This window comes from Leucoraja erinacea, chromosome 8 (genome assembly GCF_028641065.1).
Source record: "Leucoraja erinacea ecotype New England chromosome 8, Leri_hhj_1, whole genome shotgun sequence".
Classification (NCBI taxonomy): domain Eukaryota; kingdom Metazoa; phylum Chordata; class Chondrichthyes; order Rajiformes; family Rajidae; genus Leucoraja; species Leucoraja erinaceus.
In genome coordinates this window covers 47558213-47583032 of record NC_073384.1, presented here as the reverse complement: position 1 = coordinate 47583032, position 24820 = coordinate 47558213, and the positions used below count along the sequence as shown (strand labels likewise).

Here is a 24820-nt window from a genome sequence, read left to right as displayed (position 1 = left end):
CCCAAAAAGTTAATGTGCAAGTCAAATTGGTAGTAAAGAAGGCAAATTCAATGCTAGCATTTATATCAAGAGAACTGGAATACCAAAGCACTGATGTAATGCTGAGGCTCTATAGGGTGCTGGTCAGGCCACATTTGAAGTACAGCGAGCAATTTTGGGCCCCATATCTATTTACAAGAATGATTCCAGGAATGAGTGGGTTAGCATATGATGCGTGCTTGACAGCACTAGGCCTCTACTTGCTGGAGTTTCTGAAATTTACAGAATAATGACAGGCATAGATAGAGTGGACATGGCAAGGATGTTTCCACTGGTGGAAGAGCCTAGGACCAGAGGTCATAGCCTCAGAACTAAAGGATGCTCTTTTAAAAAGGTGAGGAACTTCTTTAGTCAGAGGGTAGTTAATCTGTAGAACTCATTGCCACAGAGGGCTATGGAGGCCAAGTCAGTGGATATCTCTTGAGGCAGAGATGGACACATTTTGATTAGAATGGGTGTCAAGGGTTATGGTGAGAAGGCAGGAAAATGGAATGAGGAGGCAGAGATCAGCCATGATTAAATGGCGGAGTAGACTTGATGGGCCAAATGTCCTATTTATCCCATAAACTTGTGAACTTGTGGAATGATTTAACTTGTTAAATTATTGGGAGGAAGTTCCATTGCCAATTTTCTCCCAATTTCTCTTTCTCAAGTTATTCAGTTGATTTTTAAAACTTTCAATGAAAACCTCCCTATCAATGGAGAAGCTTGAATAGACCTTATGTTTATAACTGTGGGAAAGAAATTGAGATAATGATTAGATGTGGATTAGGTTTTTTTAATCTTCTGGATGTTTAATGGAAAGCTGACAGGTGAATATTTTGAAATTCTTGGTAAGGAATGATAGAGCAAAACTTTATTTTGAGAAGCATTTAGAGCTGGGAAAAAATGATAAGCAAAATCTCACAGGTCAGGGGCAACCAGAGTAATATCAATAAAGCCAAGATAAAAGGTTGCAATTTAGTAAACTGTCAACTTCAACTGCTTATGAATTTTCTGTGTTATCCTTTTGAATTTGTCTGCCTCATAACTAAACTGAGGCACATTTTGCTCATCACTTATTTATTCATTCATTTATTTATTCATGTGTGTATATATTTATATTACGGTATATGGACACACTGATCTGTTTTGTAGTAAATGCCTACTATGTTCTGTGTGCTGAAGCAAAGCAAGAATGTAATTGTCCTATCAGGGATACATGACAATAAACTCACTTGAACTTGAACTTCTGTTATTTTCCTTTATTTTTGATGCGGCATCAAATACTTTAAAACAAAGTGAAATCGTTTTTTTTTCAAATTGTTTTCATGATTTGAAATTGTAATTTGCTCGTTCTAAGCTTCCCCACCAGTCTAGTTTCAGCCAAAAATCACTGAGTCAAGCGCTTGCACATCTAAACTTTATTTTGACAAAACACAATTATAGTTCCCACTACTATACCTAACCACCTCACATCTGCCTGATCAAGCACTCTTGGCCTCGCTCAAACAGAGACACTCCAGGCGGTCACGTAGAAGGAAGCGCTCTCCCAGAAGATCAACACAGGAACTCGTGGAAATGGACTTTTATAGGTCCCCGGACTTCGAGGGCCAAACCACAAAGGGGTGGTCTCTTTACAATCCAATAACAGATATCGATTTGCCCCATACATGACAGACATTTCCCTAACCCAATAATAGTGTCTAATACATTGTATTCAAACAGTGTTTCTCTGAGGAAAAGAACATTGCAACATGTGTCCTGATATGCAAGAAAACCAGACAAGGCAAAATACTTAATCCAATCAACATTAAGCAAAGTAAAGCTTTGCAACATTATTTACAATGTGTATGTCTGGTTTGCATGCATCCAATCCATTCTATGCATTTTGCACCTAATTGTCAGGGTCTGCAGATGTCCCATTCTCTTCCTGCAGCTCTGATCTAGGCTCTAGACAAACAGGCACCACTCTGCTGCTTGTCCCATTTCTACAGAGAGCACTTTTAAATTGACCAAATGGCCTAGCAGCCTTTACTCAATTTTAGGGTCCTAACCTCCCCGATTTGGCCAGGATTAACACAATTCTTGCTGATAATTCACTGTAGCTCAGCGGTAGAGTTGTTGCCTTACAGCACTGTAGACCCTGGTTCGATCCTCACCATGGGTGCTGTCTGTAAGAAGTTTGCACGTTCTCCCTGTGACCACATGGGATTTCTCAGGTTTAATCCCACTTTCGTGCAGGTTTCTAGGCCTCAGTAAAAATTGTATATATTGTCGGTATATATTGGTTTAATATTTTTGCCTGTACTGAGATACAGTAAAAGCTTTGCAAGCTATCCAGGCTAGTCATACCTTACACAAGCACATTGAGGCAGTGCAAGTATGCAAACAAATTAGAATGTAGAATATAGTGTTGGAGAAAGTGCAGATTAAAAATAATGCAAGGCATCAATCGACAAGGTAGATTGGAGATTGGGAATTAATCTTTAGCATGTGAGAGGTCCATTCAGGAGTATGACAACAATGGAAAAGCTGTTCTTTAATATAATGGAGCATGTTTTGTATCTTCTGTCCAACAGGAGAGGAGAGAAGGTAGAATAACAGGTGAACGTGGTCTTGGGAGGTTAAGATTCTTCCCTTCATTAGATGGACCATAGAATATAACTGCAAGTAGATCTTGGTACTTTATAAAACATTGGTAGGGTAACATCTGGCTGATGTGTGTGTGGTTCTGGTAACCACATTACAGAGAGTTCTGATGCAGAGTCTTCACCTGAAACAACCTCTGCCTGCACAGGTGCTGCTCAATTTGATGATTTTGTCCAGCAGTTTTTATTGTCTTGAGATTCGAGCATCTGTGGTATCTTGTCTCCAAAGAAAGGATGTAATTGCACTGAAGAGAGTAGAGAGGGACGTCACCCAAATGTTGCCTGAGACGGAATGAGGTGCAACTCGATAGATCTGGGTGGGCGGAAGGGGCGATCCTGAGAATATGAACAAAATTATGAGATAGATAGTAGAAACCTTTCCGCATGGTAGAGGTGTCCAAAACCAGGGAGCATAGCTATAAGTTCAGAAGCATAAGGTTTTGATTTATTTCACCCAGAAGGTGGTTGCAGTTGAGAATGCTCTGCATTAGAAGGTGTTGGAAGCAGGTATTCACACATACTTAAAAAGTAATTGATGAGCACTTGAATTGTCAAGGCATATTGGCACATAATGGTCACAATGGCCATGATAATCGAAGAAAAGGGTCCATGACTCTGTGATTTGATGCAGTTAGTTGGTGGTTTGGGATCACATGAAGGCCAGTCTGCAAGATTTTTTAATACATTTTCCAGCTGCTGGTGGGATTGGAACCTGTGCTTCTGGATCAATAGTCCAGGCCTCTGGGCTCTAGTCAAGTAACATAACCAGCAGGATACTGTATCATAGTCACATACCTTCACCGTAAACAAGATTGATTTGACATAATATTGAACACCCTTTCAAACATTCGTAATTTTAAAATGTTGTTTTTTGACAGATTGTATATAACGTTGCAGTAAAGGTCAGGCAATCACAGAATCTGTAGACTGATGATATCATAAAGAATTTTAAACTCAAGATTAAGATGCCGTCTGATTTGACCGACTCTTTATGCATTGGTTAATGTAGTATAAGATGTCAAATGAGAAAAAAAAAATTAATAGTCCCTGCATATTTAGCCATGAACTACTCCTGCTGCTGAAATAAAATCTCCCAATATTTAGCTTCAAATTGTGGAAAGGTTTTAGTCATAGACTTTTAAGGATGCAGGAGATGTTATTTGGTCCATCGTTTCTTTGCTAGGAGAGGGGGAGAGGGGGAGGGAGAGGGAGGGAGAGAGCGCGCTCAAGATGTCAGATGCTACTCCAGGTATATTTTACATGTTCTGAGGTTTCTGCCTTGACCACCATTGACCAAGAGACATAACTGAGGTGGTCATTCAGATTTTGGATGGTGGTGGGAGAATGTTCCAAGTGCTGACCTTATGCCCAACCAGGGAGGTTGCAGCCAAAACAAGTGGGTCAGCAAATTGTACGTGTAAGTTAGTGGGCAAAAAGTTAGGAAATGGAACAAATTCAAATTTCACTGTACCTTAATTGGTACATGTGACAAAACCTGACCTTGAAACCTTGAAATTGTAAGTGTAAGTTAAAGGGCTTTCTCACGGTGCGACCTGACACAAGACTTAACAAGAGTTTAACATCGTGGGAACCTCTTGCGATAACAGTACGGCATTCGTGGACCACCGAGGACCTCCGTGGCGCTAACGGCAGGTAGTCGTGTAACTTTGTACAGTCGGGAGAAAATTCAAACATTTTTGAATTTCTCCAAGAGTGACTTGAGCACTTTTTGGTGAGCGTTGCAACATTGTATGAACGCAGACGCCAGTGCGATATCCGTGCGATATCCGTAATGACTCTTGCGGGTACCGTGGGAACTCCTGCGAATGGTAAACCCGGAAGCTTGACAGAGGGGACATAAGGTGAGTAAAAAAGGTGGTCTCAATATCGCCAATGGACCATGTGTCCATCGAGGACGTCCCACCTAATTGTCATTGTTTGAGAATCTTTTTCACAGTAAGACTTGCAGAGATGCCTCTCAGAAAAGCGCAAAGAAAGGGGTCAAAGAAAGTCAGAAAGTTTTTAGACATGCAGGTAAATGAGGCGGAGACTCAGCAAGAGAGACAGGTGGAGAGGCAAGAGGAGATGCCAGAGATACCACTGCCTGTGGGCTCCTTGGAGCAGGGAGAGGGTGATCAAGGTGGATTTGAGATTGCCTCCCCAGTAGCTGTTGCCTCCCCAATAGCCTCAGCAGACGATAACATAAAGGGAAGATGGCAGAAGGTAAGGCCATATAACTTCAACAGGGAACAAGAGGGGGAACTGGTGGAGTGGTACCAATGCAATGAGATTCTCTATGACAAATCCAGAGAGGATTATAGAAATAGGGAGAGAAAGCGCAACCTGCTGGAGACGAAGGCTGCGGAGTATCCCGGGTGCTCATGTGAGTATCTATAACAATATATTAGTTTATGTAGAGCTAATGCATACAGCGCGTCAATGAAAATAACAACCAGCCTGTACTCGAACCAACTTTGTATAGGCATGTCTGCAAATGAGCCAATTCTACGAACAGAGGATATTTATATAGTGTGTGAAAAAAAGTGACATCATTTGTGCCACGTGATTAACTACACTACAGTCCACGATGTTCATTCACGATTAACGGGAAAGATCGGGAGACGGACAAGTCACTCGCACAAATGACAGAATTGCCGAGTACCGTGGGAACTCTTTATCTACCCCCCGTTATATCGTGCGGAACTCGTGCTGGACCACGACCACTTCACTCTGGTGACATCTTGGGTCAGGTCGCACCGTGAGAACCGGCCATTAGTGAGCAAAAAGTTAGCAAATGGAGTATGATGTGGGAAGATATGGGATTGTTCATTTTGGAAGAGAGAATGAAAAAGTAAATCATTATTTAAATAGAATGAGACTAGAAATGGTGTGGTGCAAAGGCATCTCGGGGACTTTGTGCATAAAACACAGAATCTGCTTACAGATGGAATGTTGGCCTTTATTGTAGGATGTAGGCAGTATTCAAGTATGAGGCCTCTGATGCTACTTTATAGCCATGTCTGAGACAGCACCTGGAATCCCGTTCTGGTTTCCAGATTGAAGGAAGCATACAGGGGGGTTGCACGTAAGGTCACTGGGTCCTAGGGCTTGACGCACGGAGCCGCTCAATCCATCTGGAGGACATCGCAGCTTCCGGTATATGTTGTTAATACACGATACGCGTACTTTCCTACCTGTTAAAAACTACCAAAATGGTGAATTTCTGCCCTGTAAAAAATTGTGGAAATCGGGGTAAGCGTGAGGGACATGTACCCAACTTCCAAAAGTGAAGCTAAATGAAGGTAAAGAGAGCAAGAGCTGAAGGGACAACAACAGCTAAAGTGCTTGGCGAACATTGGCCGTGCAGCTATCGAAATGGAAAATATTGGGAATTATCGGGTTTGCTCACTGCTTTTATCAACAGTAAGGCATTATTTGTGTTTTTTCTTGATTCCTTTGGTATTTAAAAAGTCTCAGAAGTGATAAATCTGGCTGTAAAATTTTCTTCAGAGGCGTTTTCATTTTGTATGTAAAAACCCACTTGAGAACCTTGGGTGATTTAAAAATTTTACAGCCAGATTTATCACTTCTGAAACTTTTTAGATGCCAAAGGAATCAAGAAAAAACACAAATAATGCCTTACTTTTGCTGAAATGCAGTGAGCAAACGGCCAATGTTCACCAAGCACTTTGGCTGTTGTTGTCCCTTCAGCTCTCGCTTCTATTTACCGTCATTTCTCCTCACTTTTGGAATTTTGAAGTAGGCTAAATGTCTCTCATGCTTATCCCGATTTCCATAATTATTTACAGCGCAAAAATTGACCATTTTGGCGGGTTTTAACAGGCCCGCTAATCTGGAAACAATGGTCAGTGCTTACCTGCAGTTCATCGCGTGTACTCCAGTTGGCGTAGCGTAGCAACAGTATGGCTCATGGGTTGTGACCCGACTGCCGTGCAACCTCCCTATACTTACCCTGGAGGCAGGCAGAGAAGTTTCTGAGGTTGATTCTTGGCATGATCATGTTGATGTACGAAGATAGGTGGAGCGGCATCGATCTATGTTAATTGAAGTTTAGAGAAAAAGTGAACAAGAGTCTTGACCCAAAACATCACCTTCCCATGTTTTCCAAAAATGCTGCCTGACCAGCTGAGTTCCTCCAGCACTTTGTCTTTTTGTATATTAATCAGCATGTGCAATTCCTTTTGTCTAATATTCTTCCATATCTATTATCAGCCTCATTTTACATTTTTCCACCTCTCTTCCAAACAGTATCCACTTTTGTTTGCATATTTAACTTCACCACTTTATAGCCTAGCCTTCAAGTTCACTACATTAAGAATGATCTTGTGAATAATATCTCCTTTTTCTCCTGCAGGGCTTTGTCTATTTGGGATACCAGTCTTCAGATCACCACAATTTCAACTTTGTTTGGGGCTTGGCTTGGAGCGTTTCCTATTCCACTGGACTGGGACAGGCCTTGGCAGGTATGTAAATGCTTCATTGTGAAAAATATGGTGTACAATCAAAAAATCCTTGGTGTCTCATTGTTGCAGCTGTATGCGCTACGGGAAAGAGAACAAGATTGTTTGAAAAAAAACTAAATTTGTCGAGCTCTTGCATCTTAAGTAGAAAAATAAATAGCCGGTGAACGAAGGCATGCTTTAATTTCTGAAATAGGTGATGGGATCAATTAGCACGCAGTTTGTTAAAATCCCAGATGCTTAGAGCAAAAGTATCGCATTGTGGTAAGTACCCTTGGAGAATTATATTTCAAATTACATGTATTTATCTACAAGACTGATGAATGTTTGAATGTTTTTAATGCATGGATAATTTGCACTGAACTAAGAGTAAACTGTTAAGCTGCCTGCCTCTTTAATTTATGGGTTTGCAAATTCAGATCTCCCAACTTGACGAATTCTATGGAATCATCAAGTTTCCCTATTAATCTTGTTAACTGCTTCATAGCTTGAATGTATTTCATCCACATTTGTAATATTTATTTCTTTACTATTTTATGGATTGCATATGTGACATTAGTAAAAGATGGTGTTGGTTCTGCTGCTTCTCTTCCGCTGAGGGGCCAGGTGGCAGCTGATGGAATAGGTAGATGGGTGGGTCACGTGACATAGTAAACTGCTCCTATCAATTACACAGGGCTTCTCTGTGCTCCTGTTGAATGCCCTCCAAGTTTTCAGTGCTATTCTTATTGCTCCTTCTCCACTTTGAGTTGAGAAGGCAGGAGAATGGGATTGATGAATGGACAAGAGAGCGAAAGATATATCAGCCATGATTGAATGGCGGAGTAGATCCAATGGGTTAAATGGTCCATTCTCCTATAACTTCTGAACTTATGACCTGGACCAGAGGTTCTCAGGAGTCAGTGACTTGAAGAAAGCATTGAGCGCATCCTTGAATATTTTTACTGTTTTGCTGGTAATCTCCTTCTATGACAGAGCTTGTGTTTTGGGAGACTGCTGTTGGGCATCTGAGCAATGTGGCCTGTTTACCATAGTTGACTGAGAGTAATTAAACATTTCACAATATCACTGACAAAGATGGTTATATTCAATTTTGTATTTGTTTTCTCAGTTAGTATATTTGGGTGATGGGGAGGGAGCTGGTGAAAAGTCATCATCATTATGAAAAGTTTATCCTGTTTCTCTCTCTCTATAAATGCTGGCTAACCTGTTGAGTATTTCCATTTTTTTTTTCAAATTGTTTTATTTCATATTTCTAGTGTCTGATATATTTTCCTTTTATGAACGTAGCAGTGGCCCAGTGATTCTTTTCTTTCAGATCTATTGATTCATTAAGTTAGACCACAGCCAAACAAGGAAGCAGAGAACAGGGTATTGATTGTGGATGATCAGCCATGATCATATTAAATGGCTGTGCAGGCTCGACGGGCCAAATGGCCTACTCCAGCACCTATTGTCTAATATCCTTGGATCCAACAAGTAATTTTTACTGATTGGCCTTTAAATAGATATAGATTTTTTGCATCAACATCTGAACATTTTTTAATGCAATGGGCTCTGCACCCAATCTATTGGGATGCCTTTCCTTTCTCCTCTGGGTATAGGCATTCTTAGATTTTTTTTAGATATCTTAGTGAGTGTGAAGAAGGGTCTCGACCCGAAACGTCACCAATTCCTTCTCTCCAGAGATGCTGCCTGTTCCGCTAAGTTACTCCAGCATTTTATGTCTGCCATTCTTAGATATTGTTAGTTTATGAATTAACATAGTTCACAGTAATAAACTTGGAGAGGTGCCATGTGTCACAAGGGCGACACTGGCGCCATGAAGGGTTCTGTTCCATCGTTAATCTGACACTTTGTTGGGGGAGAGGTTGTGAAATTAAAACATTTGCAGCAGATCAGCATGAAAGTAAATTCTTCCAATGAGCTCATTCATCACTTTCAAAAATTAGCAAGCAGGAATTTGGTTAACATTTGTGTAATTGTGCTTCGTGATTAGATAGCTTTGGCATATCCATCCCAGTAATTTAAAATAACTTGACTAAGCTCCCAAACCAGATCGGCCAACATGGAATTCTTCACAAATGAGAATTCTTGGCCAGTTTTCCTTTGGAAAATGAGGACTCCAGAGACTTGTGCTTTGTTTTAAACTTAAGTAGCACTGCTCTGCTGTCTCTGACATTGTTCTCCGTATTCAAATATGTAAAGGAAAGAACTGCAGTTGCTGGTTTAAATAGAAGGTAGACACAAAATGCTGGAGTTACATGCAGCATCTCTGGAGAAGGAACGGGTGATGTTTTGGGTCGAGACTCTCCTTCAGACTGATGTCAGGGGAGTGGGCCTACCTGATCTCCCGGCTGCTCAGCACCTCAACTCCCTCTCCCATTCCCAATCTGACCTTTCTGTCCTGGGCCTCCTCCACTGTCAGAGATGAGGCCCAGCACAAATTAGAGGAACTGCACCACATAACTTGCGTTGGTAGCCTACACCCCAGCGGTATCTAAAAGTTGGCACTGACTCCTTTAAGGAGAGGATTTCCTTTAAGTGGGCCCAAGTTTGAATGATATATACATATTTTTTCACATTTCATTTGTTTTTCCCAATGTACCTTTCCCAATGTTCCTAAATTGCATGCCTTTCTGATTCCCTAATTGGATTTTCCCCTGCATATTTAGGAATTTCTTTATAATGAAAGTAAATGTTCACTCCAGACACTTTTTCCGCATAACATTTCCTGTTTAGCCCAAGCAACCCACTGTGGCCTGGCCAAATGAACAAACGTAGATTGTCATGCGGTCTTTGATAACTCCAGAATGCTCCAGGACACTTAGTTAATGAACTTCTTTTAAAGCATGGCTGCTGCCTGAGTGCGAAAATACAACAGAGTTATCACTAGAGCCAGGATTTTTGCCATAAATGCCATGTGCCTTTTCATGCCTTTTTTGGTGATTTCACCAGGATAATGCCTTTTTCATGATCGAGTGCCTAAATCAGCCTTTTTTTTGCTGTTTTGCTAAAAGGTTGTGCTATTTTCTCTAGTTGTACCGTGATTACAATGACGTTTTCTATGTTAACACACTAATATTAATGTTATTATTAACATGCTAACATAGAATAACTTACAAGAAAACTTCCACCACCGAGCGAAACCGGGGCCGCCACCGTCGGTCGTTCATTTGTTCGTGCCACTGCCCGCTGGTTCAGTCTTCCCCAAGATCTATTTTAGAAAGAACTGCAGATGCTGGAAAAATCGAAGGTTGACAAAAAAGCTGGAGAAACTCAGCGGGTGAGGCAGCATCTATGGAGAGAAGGAATAGGCGACGTTTCGGGTCGAGACCCTTCTTCAGACTGATGTGGGGGGCGCGGGAAAAATAAAGGAAGAGGCGGAGACAGTAGGACTAGAAGGAGAGCTGGGAAGGGGGAGGAGGGAAAAGACAAGGGCTATCTAAAATTAGAGAAGTCAATGTTGATATTGCTGTAATGTACACTACCCAAGCAAAATACCCAAGCTAGTCCCCTCACTACATTTACAGCTGGCTCAAGTTGCAAATCTGAGTTTTTGAGTGATCTGTGCAAGGCATTCATTGATGCTGGAATTCCACTGTGGAAATTGGGAAAACAAATCTCTCATAGTTTTTTTAGAGACATACACAGAGGAACATATACCAAACAAGTCATCATTACGGAAAAATTATGTTGACAGCAACTTCAACATTGTGCAGAAAATTAGAGATGAAGTTGCATGCAACAAAATATGGATCTCAATAGATGAGACAACCGATGCCGTGGGGAGATATGTTTCCAATGTGGTCATCGGTTCACTGGAGGCAGGTCAACCTTCAAAGGAGTATTTGTGGACATCAGAAGTATTGAAGAAGTCAAACAGCTCAACTATTGCTCAGTTGTTTACATCTTCACTTGCTGTACTTTGGCTAGAAGGTATAAAACACGAGAATGTTCTTCTGTTTGTGATGCATTCAAATGTTGTATTTGGCATGCTTAGCTCAAGGACTTCATAGAATTGCCAAGCACTTATGTATCTTGTTTCCAAATGCGATCGCCTAGTTTCCAATGTCAAGAAAATCTTCCTCAAAGCACCATCACGTGTGTAGTTGTTCAAGGAATGGCACCCGCAATTCCGCTACCTCTTCAGCCCGTTTTGACTAGGTGGGGTACATGAATCTCTGCTGTACTCTACTATGCTGCAAATTTTGAAAAGATAAAATAAATCGTCAACTATTTTGAAGAAGAATCTGCTGCAGGCAGGATCGTCAGGGAAATTATGCAGAAAAAGTCCCTCCGTCGTGATTTTGTGTTTATTGCTTCCAATTTTGCAAACTTCCCGCAAGCTATCACTTCCCTTGAGGAACGTGAATAAATTGCAGGTTTTCAACAAAGTAACTGACAATATTCGTAAAGTTCCTGGTGATGTAGGTAAAGACATACAAGGAAAATGTGAGTGATTTTAGCTAACAAAGATCCTGAAGAAATACAAAACACAGCTAAAGTTCTCAAAGGTAGTTGTAATGCACAAGATATCGACATGAATATAGAGTCTGTAGCTAGTTTCGGGTATGCACCAGTGACCTCAGCTGAGGTAGACAGATGTTTTTCAGAACTGAAGCATATTCTGTCTGACAGACGGCATGGTTTAACACCAGATAATTTGAAAAAAAATGCTAGTAATTATGTGCAACCGGGCAGATTTTGTCATTTAATGTAGTATACCTATATATTATTTTAATCTATATTTTGGTGGTGGAAATAAATGCCTTTATTTTGTCAATATATGTCTTTTTTGTGCCTTTTTTTGTAATTTTATTATGCCTTTTTGCCTGCCCATTTCAGTGTTTTTTAGTGCCTAAACATCTTGGCTCTAGTTATCACAATGTGAAAGAACACAAACAGCGTTGAGATAAATAATCTGATAACCTATTCTATTGGTTTTGGTTAAACCATTAACTGTCCTGGGCCCCGCTTCCATTACCAGAGCGAGGCCACATGCAAACTGGAGGAACAGCACCTTGTATTCTGCCTGGGTAGCTTACAACCCAACAGTATGAACATTGAATTCTCCAATTTTAGTTAACAAACTACCTAAAGGCTGCACGGTGATCAGCAGTAGAGTTGCTACCTTACAGCTCCAGAGACCTAGGTTTGATCCTGACTAACATATAACATATAACATATAACAATTACAGCACGGAAACAGGCCATCTCGGCCCTACAAGTCCGTGCTGAACAACTTTTTTTCCCCTTAGTCCCACCTGCCTGCACTCATACCATAACCCTCCATTCCCTTCTCATCCATATGCCTATACAATTGGGTACTATGGGTACTGTCTTCCAGAATTTGTACATTCTCCCCCTGACCTGCTTGGGTATTCTCTGGGTGCTCTGGTTTCCTCTCCCATTCCAAAGACGTACAGGTTTGTAGGTTAATTGGCTTTGGTAAATTGTCCCTACTGTGAGTAGGATAGTGCTAGTGCACAGCGATCTCTGGTCGATGTGAACTCTGGGTTGAAGGGTCTGTTTTACCTCAAAACGAAACTAATCCCCATACCCCACCCTTCCACCCCCATCCCCTCCTATTTTTGTCCTTCTCCCCTGCGCGCCCTACCTGGATCGTACCTAATTCTTTCCTTCCCTCCCTTTCCACCTCCATTCCTTCCTCAAGTGTCACAATTCTCTTTTGTATTCCTCTTTCTGTCTTTTCATTTCTGGTCTTTGTCCAACCATTTGTCAATCACCCCCTCCATCGCCCATCAGGTTCTACCTACTACTTAAGGTAGACACAAAATGCTGGGACAGGCAGCATTTCTAGAGAGAAGGAATGGATGACAGTCGGGTCTGAAGAAGGGTCTCTTAATTGCCAGGCTTTTGTGTAACTTCAAATAGCCATTGCTTTCCTTCCCTCTCTATTAATCCTCTCCCCGTTCCCAGTTCTCCCACCAGTCTAAAGGGCCTGTCCCATGAGCATGCGACTCCATGCGGCCAGCGCGACCTAAGCGACTCCATGCGGCAAGCGCTACCTAACATGGTCGCTTGAGCCGTACGGCCTCGCGGGGCCGGTCCCACTTCGATCACCGGAGCCGTATGGAGTTGTGCGGAGCTGGTCCCGACATCGCGCGGGGCTCTGAAAAACTGACCGTGCCCGCAGCGGCCTCGACGCCATACGTCACGTGCGAACTTCCCGCGGACTTCGCTCACACTTTATGTCACTCACTCGACCTCTGCGCGTGGCCCCCGCTTCTGGTTAGGTCGAGCTTGCCGCATGGAGTTGCTTAGGTAGCACTTGCCGCATGGACTCGCATGCTCGTGGGACAGGCCCGTTACTGTCTCCGACTACATTCTATCTCTGTCCCGCCCATTCCCTGATATCAGTCTGAAGACCCGAAACATCACTCATTCCTTCTCTCCAGAGATGCTGCCTGTCCCGCTGAGTTACTCCAGCATTTTGTCCTACCCTTCCTCGTTTCCAGCTTTCTTTGTTTCTCCCTACCCCTATCAGTCTGAAGAAGGGTACTGACCCAAAACATCGCCGATTTGTGTTCTCCAAAGATGCTACCTGACTCTTCTTCTAATGGTTTCAATGTTCAGTTTCAATTAGATCATCTTTCATTTGTCAAAATTCCAATCTTGCTCATGTCAATCCGTTTATTGCAATAGTCAACTTTGTGAATCTTTTCTGAACAAATAAAACATAAAAATGACGTAGTATTCCATGTATGGTTTCATCAATGCTGTTGAGGCAAGACTTCCCTATTTTAATTCTTCATCTCCTTTGCGCCGAATGGCAACATTCCTTTTCCTATCCTAATTAATTGCTGTCACTTGCACAATGACCTGTGTTTCACATACGAGGACATCTAGATCCCGCTCTGTCACATTCAGTAGTCTCTAGTCTCTCAACATCTCTGGCTGTTGCATTTTTGTCATGCACCTCCCACCCATCCCATCCCCCTTTTGCATCGCCCATCAGGTTCTACCGCCCTACTACTCAAGCATTTCACTCACTGGACCCTCTTTCCCACTCTGGTTCCATCTGCCCATCGCCTTTCCTCAGTGGTTCGCATTATCAATGTCCTTACTTATCAGGGTAGACACAAAATGCTGGAGTAACTCAGCAGGTCAGCTAGCATCTCTGGAGAGAAGGAATGGGCCACATATTGGGTCGAGACCCTTCTTCTGACTGATGTCAGGAGAGAGGTCGGGACAAAGATCGAATCCGCTCTATGTAATTGAAAGCCAGCCAGTTGCAGCGCATTGTCCGGGTCGACTCACACAGCCAGGTCTCGGTGAACTTATTTGTCTGCTTCCACCTATTACCCACCTGCCTCTGTCTCCTAACTCTAGCCCTCCCTGTTCCCCACCTGACTTCAACTGAGTCATCCATTCACACCATCCTTGGTCCACCTATTGCCCACTGGCCATTCTTGTGCCTCTCCATCTCTCTTTATACTGGCTGTCTTTGCTCTCTCAGTCCTGCTGCTGTGCCTCGACCCAAAACATCGACATTTCCTTATGTACCACAAATATTACTCGACCCACTGAGTTCCTCTAGCAGTACGTTCTTTACCAAAAAAATATTTGTTTAAGGGCGGCACAATGGTGCAGTGGTAGAGTTGCTGCCTTACAGCGCCAGAAACCTGGGTTCGACCATGTCTGCGGATGCTGCCTGCGACCACTGGGTTTTCTCCAGGTGCTCCGGTTTCCACCCATACTCCAAAGACATGCAGGCCAGTAGGCTAATTGGCTACTGTAAATTGTAAATTGTCCCTAGTGTATAGATAGTGCTAGTGTATGGGGTGATCGCTGGTTGGTGCAGACCACGGTGGGCCGCAGGACCTGTTTCCACGCTGTATCTCTGAACTAAATTAAAGTCAGACTCATTAATTGCTGTCTACATTGGGCACAAAGAATTTGCTTAATATATGTGTTGAATGAGAAATGCAATGACATTTCTGTGCGAGAGAGATTATTTCCACTTCATAAAAGTTCTATTAGCATTTTATTTAATTTCATTGGTCCAGAGGTGATTCCCATTTAGACTTCTTTTTCATTTAATGGTGACGCATGACAAGCTGCATGTGTTAACTGTCGTGAATCTGGTCATGAGCAAAAAATCAGTGAAGGTTTAATTAGATATCTTCCAAATGATATTTCACAGAAAATAGACAAATTCAGATGTGCTTTTTAAATGGTTTTATGCCTTCATTGTTTTTACAGTGTGTATGAGGCAATCTCTCAGCTTGCTGCAGCCATTTAATTAAGGAACTGCGATAGTGCTGTTGTGCAATAAAGATGAATGCAAATGGGAACCATGGGTGGGACAGCTCGTTGCCTTGCAGCACAAGCGACTTCGGATCAATCCTACCCGCCGGTGATGTCTGCGTGGAGTTGTTGATCTCAATGTGACCACTTAGATTTCGTCCAGATGCTCTACTTTATTAGTTTAAAGATACAGCGTGGAAACAGGACCTTCGGACCACCAAGACCTCAGTGACCAGCGATCCACGCAGATTAACACACACTAGGGGCAATTTTACATTTATACCAAGCAAATTAACGTACAAACCTGTAGGTCTTTTTGATTGTGGGAGGAAACCGAAGATCTCGGAGGAAACTCACGTGGCCACGGGGAGAATGTATACATTCCGCACAGACAGCACCCGTAGTCGGGATCGAACTCTGGTCTCTGGCGTTATAAGCGCCTTAAGGCAGCAACTCCACTGCTGCTCCACCGTGCCGCCCTTACAGTAAATCGCCCCACATATGTAGATCAGTGATAGAATATAAGGGGGAGCTGATGAGAATGCGCAGAGAATAAAAGGGTCAGGATGGAATTGGTGTAAAACTGGGTGTTTAATTGTCAGCATAGACTTTATAAAAATATGAGATAGGGTATTGAGTCGTGTCCAGAGTGGAAATGTCAAATACTGGAGGCCATAGCTTTAAGATGGGAGGGGGCAACTGAAAGGAGATGTCCATGGCAAGTTTTTTACCCAGTGGTAGGTACTGGCGTGGTGGTGGAAACATATGATAGTGACGTACAAGAGGCTTTTAGACAGGCACATGGATATGCTGGAGGGATGTGATTCACATGAATGGAGGGATGTGATTCACATGTAGGCAGAAGAGATTTGTTTAATTTTACATCATTTTTAACCTAGCCATTGATGGCAGAAGGGCCTGCTCCAATTCTGTATCGCTCAACGACTGAAAAATATTGTAATATATTAACTAATCGATTGAATTGAATACATTTTATTAACAAAGTATGTATACATACAAGGAATTTGCCTTGGTGCTTTGCTCGTTAATTATATGTATACACAATTGCTTTCCCATGTAACGTCATCTACACACATGAATTCAGATCCCATGTGCCAATTGTATCACTCCAATATTCACCTGATCCTTCTCTCCTGTCTGTTTTCTTAACCTATAGGCAGAAGTTAATCACCCAAGATGACCGTTGGCTGGTTATCAATGTGGTGCATCTGTTCAACATCTTGGTTGGACTAGTTCACCAAAATTAGTTATTGTAGTTTTGCATTTCTCCTTGTCAGTGTGTATTAAAAGTTAAGATATTGTGCATTTTGCTTTCTCTAAAACACAACAAAGTGTGTTTGGCCAACAAATTGGTACTAAAATTTAATGACGCAAAAATGTGCTCTTTTTGCAACTAAATCGTTATGGTGATTTGCCTCTTAAAATTAATCTCCCACTGCTTTATAATCTTGTTTCCATTTTTATACCTATCTGGAGACAATGATTAGTGTTAGGTATGATACTGGTAGCCATCTGGTGCCGAACTCAGTTAACTCATGGTGGCAAAAAAGGCTACTTGGTTTTGTCCATTGCAGTTGAGTCTAATCCGTCTTTAACAACTACGTGTGTAGAGGAACTGCAGATGCTGGTTTATACTGAAGATGCACACAAAATGCTGGAGTAACCCAGCGGGTCAGGCAGCATCTCTGGAGAAAAGGAATAGGTGATGTTTCGGATTGGAACCCTTCTTCAGTCTTTAAAGACCAAGCATACACAATAACAAGGTTCCCTGTTTAGAGGTCCAGTGATGGAATCTCCTGACTCTACTACAACCTTGTAAATGAAACAACATCAGTAAGGGCAAATGTAAGAACAAATGAGGACTGTAGGGAAACAGATTTAGAAACAGATGAGTTGAATAGTTTAAAATTATGTGGCAGTATTTACTGAATTGGTAAAAAGGACTAGTGATGCCTCCAGGCAGAACGCGTGTTAATACACTTGCAGAGAATTTGACCAGTTTCCAGCAAGTCAGTGAGAAATAATTAAACAAATATCCCCTCACAGTTTCGATTTGTGTGAAAGAGCAATCAAGGTTCTCAACCTGCAGCTCATTTGAAGCAAAAGTGGTTTTGTAAGCAAATCATACACAGCATGCACTTGCATTCACCTCTCTACTGCTGATCAGGTTTCATGAAATGCAAGTGGGAGTCCAAATGTAACCTTCCCCTCCCACTGAGCAGAAACTCCACCAAAGGAAAGAAACACAATCCCGTCCACACTGGCTGCACAGGCATATATCAGTGCCGTCCAAATTTGGTTGGGTTCTCCACCTCAGGGGAGAGATTACAATCGAGCAGCTCCCCACCCAGAACAAAAATATTGCACAGGTTACATTCTCATTTAATTGCTGTTCCCCTCAGCATTTTGCCTTTTGTGACCTTTTTTTCGTTATGAAATTCTCATCAAAGCTGTGAAATTTCTTAAAGATAGACAAAAAATGTTGGAGTAACTCAATGGGTCAGGCAGCATCTCTGAAGTAAAAAGAATTGGCGATGTTATAGGTTGGAACACTTCTTCAGACTGGCAGTCTGAAGAAGGGTTCCGACCCGAAACATCGCCTATTCCTTTTCCCCAGAGATGCTGCCTGACCCAGAGAATTATCCAGCATTCTGTGTCTATATATTCGGTATAAACTAGCATCTGCAGTTCCTTCCTACAGCCTTGAAATTTCTTAAGCTGACTGACCAAGTGTCTCGACCCGAAACGTCACCCACTCCTTCTCCCCAGAGATGCTGCCTGTCCTGCTGAGTTACTCCATCTTTTTGTGTCTATAACCATTTTCTACACTGAATTGCATTAGTTTACAATATAGAAACATAGAAATTAGGTGCAGGAGTAGGCCATTCGGCCCTTCGAGCCTGCACCGCCATTCAATATGATCATGGCTGATCATCCAACTCAGTATCCCGTACCTGCCTTCTCTCCATACCCCCTGAACCCCTTAGCCACAAGGGCCACATCTAACTCCCTCTTAAATATAGCCAATGACTGGCCTCAACTACCCTCTGTGGCAGAGAGTTCCAGAGATTTCACCACTCTCTGCGTGAAAAAAAGTTCTTCCCTGTGTGCCAATGGGTCAGAAACTGATTTTAAAAACAATCCCAATGGGTAATGGTTCTTTAAATGCTCCTCCAAATACCTTTTTCAAAAGTGATGAGTGTTTCTATCTTCACCAGTGAGTTCCAGATCCCTTCTATTCAGTGCGATTTTTAAAAAATTTTTTTTACAAATCCTCCCAAATCTTACCATTTAAGTTAAATCTATTTACTGTCCTCTCTGCAGGGACATGAATGCTTACTATTATCTCAATTGTGCTTCACACAATTTTAAACCGCTCAATTAAATCTCTGCCCAGTCTCCTGCATTCCCTATAGAAACAAACCCAGCTTAAGCCGCCGCTTTGTAACTTTAATTCTGCTGCTTTGATTCGAGAGATTGAGGGATATGGCATTATTGATTGTTAGGTAATGGACCTTGTTTTGATCTTGTTGAATGATTGAGCAGCAACATATTCCAAATGGTCTTGTACTGCTATTTCTTGTATCTCTGTGAACCTGCCTCAAATTTAGAAAATTTAAGAGAAAGGACAAAGTGGTGGTGTAGGATAGGAAAAAAGGCGAATGACAACCAGTCTGTGCGTATGAGTAGATGGGGATATAAGAATATGAAGATTGAGTTCAATCTGAAATCAGAGTATCAGTGATGAGAAGAATTTTCATTTCTAGAGTAGTGAAACTTGGCTCAGATAATGAATTTATTGAAGACAGATCCTAGATTTTTAGATATTAAGGGATGTCAAATGTTAACAGGACATAGAGTAAATGTCAGGTACCTCAAGAGTATTGATGTTCAGAGGGACCTTGTGATGGCAAGACAGATGGGTAGGATAGCGAAGACAACATTTGACATGCTTGCCTTTCCAGGCCTGGTCTTTTGAGTATAAAGGTTGGGATATCAAATTGCAGCCTAAGAAACATTGGTCAGGCTGCAGCTGGAGTGCAGTGCATAGTTCTAGTCTCCACACTACAGGAAGGATGTGATGACATTAGAAAGAGTGCAGAAAAGATTGACCAGGATGTTGCTGGGATTGGAGGGCTCCCTTTATAAGGAGAGATTGGATCAGTCAGGATATTGAGTACAAGAGTTGGTACATAGTGCTGCAGTTTACGTCATTGTTTGATAAAGCCACATTTGTAGTAGAGTATACAATCTTGGCCGCCCTGCTAGAGAACTGATATCAACAAACTGGAAAAGTGCAAAAAAAACACTTACAGGAATGTTACTGGATCTGGAGGGGTTGGGTAGTAAGAAGAGGCTGGATAGGCTCTGACTTTTTTCCCTGGAGCATAGGAGGCTGAGGGATGATCTTATTGATGTTTATATGGTGGATAGCCACTGTCTTATTCCCAGTATCGTGGAATCTAAACTAGAGGGCATAGGTTTAAGGTTAGAGGGGAAAGATTTAAAAGGGATCTGAGGTGCAATTTATTTCACACTTTTTCTAGCTCCCTTGATTTTAAAACCTTGCTGGATTATCTGTTTTACCAGACCAACGGAGGTCATAGCCATAAGGGGACGAGATACCCGCCCGTAAAGTCGGCTATGTGAGTGGACCTGCAAGCTCTAGCCAGCCTAGAGTTCCAGAGCGTCAACTTCGACCTGCCGGCTGGCTGTGAAAGTCATCTATGTGAATAGATCTGCTGGCGTGGAAGTCCCAATGAGGTTGAGATCGGCCTCACATTTTCGGGGGGTCATCCGGGGTGGAGGGGAGGGGGAGAGTTTGTCCAGATTATATGGGGGGGGAGTGGGGGGCAGACCACCCGTTTCCGGAAAATGGATGGTGGACCTGTGCACAGAACGAGCTTTCACTTGGAACAGTGCGTGAACAGAAAAGGTTTGGAGGGATATGGGCCAGGTACAAACTAATGGGACTAGTTCAGTTAGGCAATTTGGTTGGCGTGGACAAGTTGGGTTAAAGGGCTTGTTTCCATGACGCATTGTTCATTGGCAAGCATAGCTTGGGTTCTTGCAGGAACCTACAGCTTACACATGGAATTGAAGGAAGTGAGTGGAGTTAATGGAGAAGTTATTTAATATGAGAATGAATTCCGAGTTTCAGTATCGGCACTTGATTTATCGAGGAAGGTAGTGTATCTGACAGAAATTGTATCAGATGAGTGGTTTAAAACAGAGAGGTATATTGACTTCATGTGAGAATTGAGGTGTGGAGAGTCCATGCAGGGAATATAAAGAAAAATACTCAATTATAATTCACACCTTGGTTTGCCTTTTCAAAGTATTTTGCAAAGAAATGCAGAAGTTTGAAGTCTGGGACTGAAAGCCATTAATGAAGCAGGAAGTTTAAATCTGACCAATTCTAGTTTTAAAATTGCTTAAATATGCACATGACACCAAAGAAGAAGTGAGCTATTATCCGTCTCTGTGGTAGCAACAGTTCTAAAATAACCGTAAAATTACTCATAAGTTACTGGACATCAGCAAAAATTTCTTCAAGCTGATCATCAGTATCAAAATTACTGTACACAAGCTGCTTGAAGGTCCCAATGTGAAACATCACATATCCATTTTCTCCAGAGATGCTGCTTAACCTGCTGAGTTACTCCAGTATTTTGTGTCCATCTTTGGATTGGATTGGATTCAATTTATTGTAATTGCACTTTTCAGTGCAACAAAATGGTTTAGCCTGCAGTCATAACATAGAATAAATAACAAACACTCAACACAGTTTAACGTCCCGAAGTCATTGTCTCTTCCCTCCTTGCTCTCCCTCTGCGCTGAGGCAATCCAAGCCTCCGATGTTGTGACCCTGCCGGGTGATGGGAAGTAAGTCTCGCGGCTGAATCCGTGCTCCGCAAACGGGCTGGTTCAAACTCCGCGGCCCGGGGCAGTCGAAGCTGCCGCCCTCCAGTCCAGCGGACGCATCTGTAGTTGCGGGAGCTCCGGTAAACAAGAGAAGCATTCTCGCTATCCACTTAATCTATGCTCTCATAATTTTGTATTCCTCTATCGGGCCTGCCTTTTTCCTCCTTTGCTATAAGGAAACCAAACCTAGCTTATCCAGACTCTCCTCATAACTGAAACATTCCATCCTAGGCAACATCCTGGTAAGTCTCCTCTCCACACTCTGCAGTCTACCTGCATCCTTCTAATCCTCTGGTTGTGGCCTAACTAACGTATAAAGCTACACCATGACTTGTGGCAATAAAGTTCAGATGAGTTATGCCTTCTTCACTACCTTATCTGCACTGCCAACATTAGGCATACATCAATGTCCCTCTGTTTCTCGGTACTCCCAGGGGTCATGGCTGATCATCTAAGATCTGTGCCATGCTCCTGCTTTTTCTCTATATCCCTTTATTCCTTTAGCCCAAGAGCTAAATCTAACTCTCGCTTGAAAACATCCAGTGGAATGGCTTCCACTGCCTTCTGTGGCAGAGAATTCCAGATTCACAACTCTCTGGGTGGAAAAGTTTTTCCTCATCTCAGTCCTAATTGACCTATCCCTTATTCTTAAACTGTGACCCCTGGTTCTGGACTTTCCCCAACGTCGGGAACATTTTTCCTTCATATAGCCTGTCAAATCCTTTAAGAATTTTATACGTTTCTATAAGATACCCTCTCATCCTTCTAAATTCTAGTGATCCTCTCTCATCTTTCTAAATTCCATCCTTCTAAATTCCATGTGTGAATCCCGTCATCCCGGGAGTTAACCTGGTGAACCTACGCTGCATTCCCTCAATAGCAAGAATGCCCTTCATCAAATTAGGAGACCAAAATTGCACACAATACTCCAGGTGCAGTCTCACCAGGGCCCTGTACAATTACAGTAGGATCTCCTTGCTCCTAAACTCAAATCCTCTTGCAATGAAGGCCAACATGCCATTAGCTTTCTTCACTGCCTGCTTTACCTGTATGCTTACTTTCAGTGACTGATGTAGAAGCACACCATGGTGCATGCCCCACTCTTGGGAGTCCTTCCAAAAGGCATCACCTCACACTCTTCTTTTTTTTCCCCCCCCCATCCTCACATCAATATGAAGAAGGGTCTCGACCCGAAACGTTGCCTATTTCCTTCGCTCCATGGATGCTGCCTCACCCGCTGAGTTTCTCCAGCATTTTTGTCTACCTTTGATTTTCCAGCATCTGCAGTTCCTCACACGTAATGGGGGTTAAACTCCACCTGCCATTGCTCCACTCAGTGTACCAGTTGATCAATATTGTTCTGTCATCAAATACTCCTCATTTTACAACACCACCAGTTTTTGAACCATAATAACTTGAATGCTTGGGCAATATATACAAAGCTAGTTAGTTTACAAAAAATGAACAATTTAACTGCTTTTGTGTTTTGTTTTCTTCCTCACTGGCCACTCTCTTACTTCCTCCCTGCAACACCTTACCCCTGTAGAAAATCTGAAAGGTTGATGCCTCAATAGATGGACATTGTATGTTTTTTTTTATTGGATGAATGTTAGATGAGCAATTGGGCTGAAGATTCATCAGTAGGCACAAGCAGATTGAATGTTTATTGAGCACATTTAGTGAGCTGTCGACCCCAGTCAAATTGAGTATTGTAGCTTTTCATATGAAATCAGGTCCTGCAGGTTTTATTTAATTGACTTTCTGGCCTTCATTTTGTAAGATGATCTTTGGTCTCCATAGTCTACTAGTTCTGTAACCTTCTGGGGAAAAAATGCCTTCCATCAACTTTGGCTTCTTGAATATTCCCAGATGTTAGTGTTAGTGGCTGTACTTTCAATTGTCAATGTCCTTTCTTAACTCTCCTTTATGGCACATCTTAATACATACCTCTGTATGTATTAAGCATTTTTTTTTCTCATTTCTTCTAGTTTCCCCTTTTTATATATAGTTCAATTTCAGTTTTGTGTTTCAATTTCTCTTCTAAAAATAGCTCTGCAGTGCCTTGGATGATCTTATTTGCTACATTTAAAAAGATGTTTCAAAATAAAAAGTGTGCTTCCTTACTTTTCACTCCAGACATAAACTGAGAACAATTTAAGTCAGTTGAGAAGTAAAATTGGGTCCAGCTTTTTTGTTCTTTACCAAAAGCCACACAAATCCACAGTTTAGGCATGGCATATATTCCTGTGGGGTATATAATATTTCTGTTGTGTTCTTTTGAGTTATGAGGGCATATTTTGGGTTTGTTTTTTTTAAAGTGGTTGCAAAAAATGAAATTTAAAAAAATAATAATCATTCACATTTTTGGAACAGTTGGATGCATGTAGCATTATACAAATTCCATTAGAGGATTTTTCAAAATCTCGAACTTCTTATGAATTAAAATTTATTGCCCTTGTACCCATTGAGTTTGCTATGATTCTATAAGACATTGGTTGATCTTATTGCAAACTCAATTCCATGTTCGCCTCCTTGTTTATCAAGAATGCATTTACATCTGCTTTTACAATAATCAGCACTTATTTTCCGCTATCCTGACATTTCTCAAAAACGGATGACAATTTTAAAAGAACAAACCTTGATGAAATAATTTTCCAGTTTAAATACTCAAAAAACAAAAGTAAATGGCCCCAAAACCTCTACGCTGCCAAAATCTGTCTGAATCTTGTACCCTTCAATCAAGATACTGGAGATGATGAGAATTGCCAAATCTGAACTAATCATTCAAGAGTCAAGTTTTATAAATTCAAGGATATTGAGAGTACATGCTTTTTAAAATTTGAAAGAAAACACGTACAATAAGTTAAAGGCAAATGAAGCAGACCTGAAATTGGATCACGGTCATTAGTTGCTTGTTCTGGTGAAGTGAGAGGGGGTCTGAGAAACTGGGTGCCTGGTTTTGATCTGCATCAAAGAACAGTTTCTTCAGTTCAGAGTACTTCAAAATATGTTCTGAACTAAAGGTTTAGTGTAGTCCTGTGAATACTTGAGGAACTTTTTACTTTTCCATGAAAGTAATTGAAATCCTTTGAGCTGCAAATCTTAGTTTTTCTAACTTAACACATTGCCTTTATTCCAAAATCCATTAAAAAATGCATTAGGTTTTGTTTTAAATTACTTTAATGTATTTGACTTTCCTCTTGTGCATCTGGATCAACATGGGGAGCAGCTTTATTTCCTGTGCAGGGCTTGTACTAATTATATTTCATTGTGTGCACTGAAATATTGAAATTCCTTATCCCAACTTTTTTTGAAAAAGGGCAAAAACTGATTTGCAGCAATTTGGTAAAATCGATCAGGAAAAATATATACCTGCATGAAACTGAAATAAAACACGTCTTCTGTGCTTTGTTTAAAATCTCAGAAGAACAAGAAAGATTGGGAACACTA

The 24820-nt window shown here is 41.7% G+C and overlaps 1 protein-coding gene across 1 annotated transcript in view; it reads left to right on the top strand.

Annotated features, from left to right (window-relative positions):
• Positions 1–24820, top strand: part of pigf (phosphatidylinositol glycan anchor biosynthesis, class F) — a 46395-nt gene that overhangs the window by 20505 nt on the left and 1070 nt on the right. The window contains exon 4 of the mRNA XM_055639645.1: positions 7045–7153. Within this exon, the coding sequence (XP_055495620.1) occupies positions 7045–7153 (109 nt within the window). The remainder of the gene's footprint in view (positions 1–7044; positions 7154–24820) is intronic.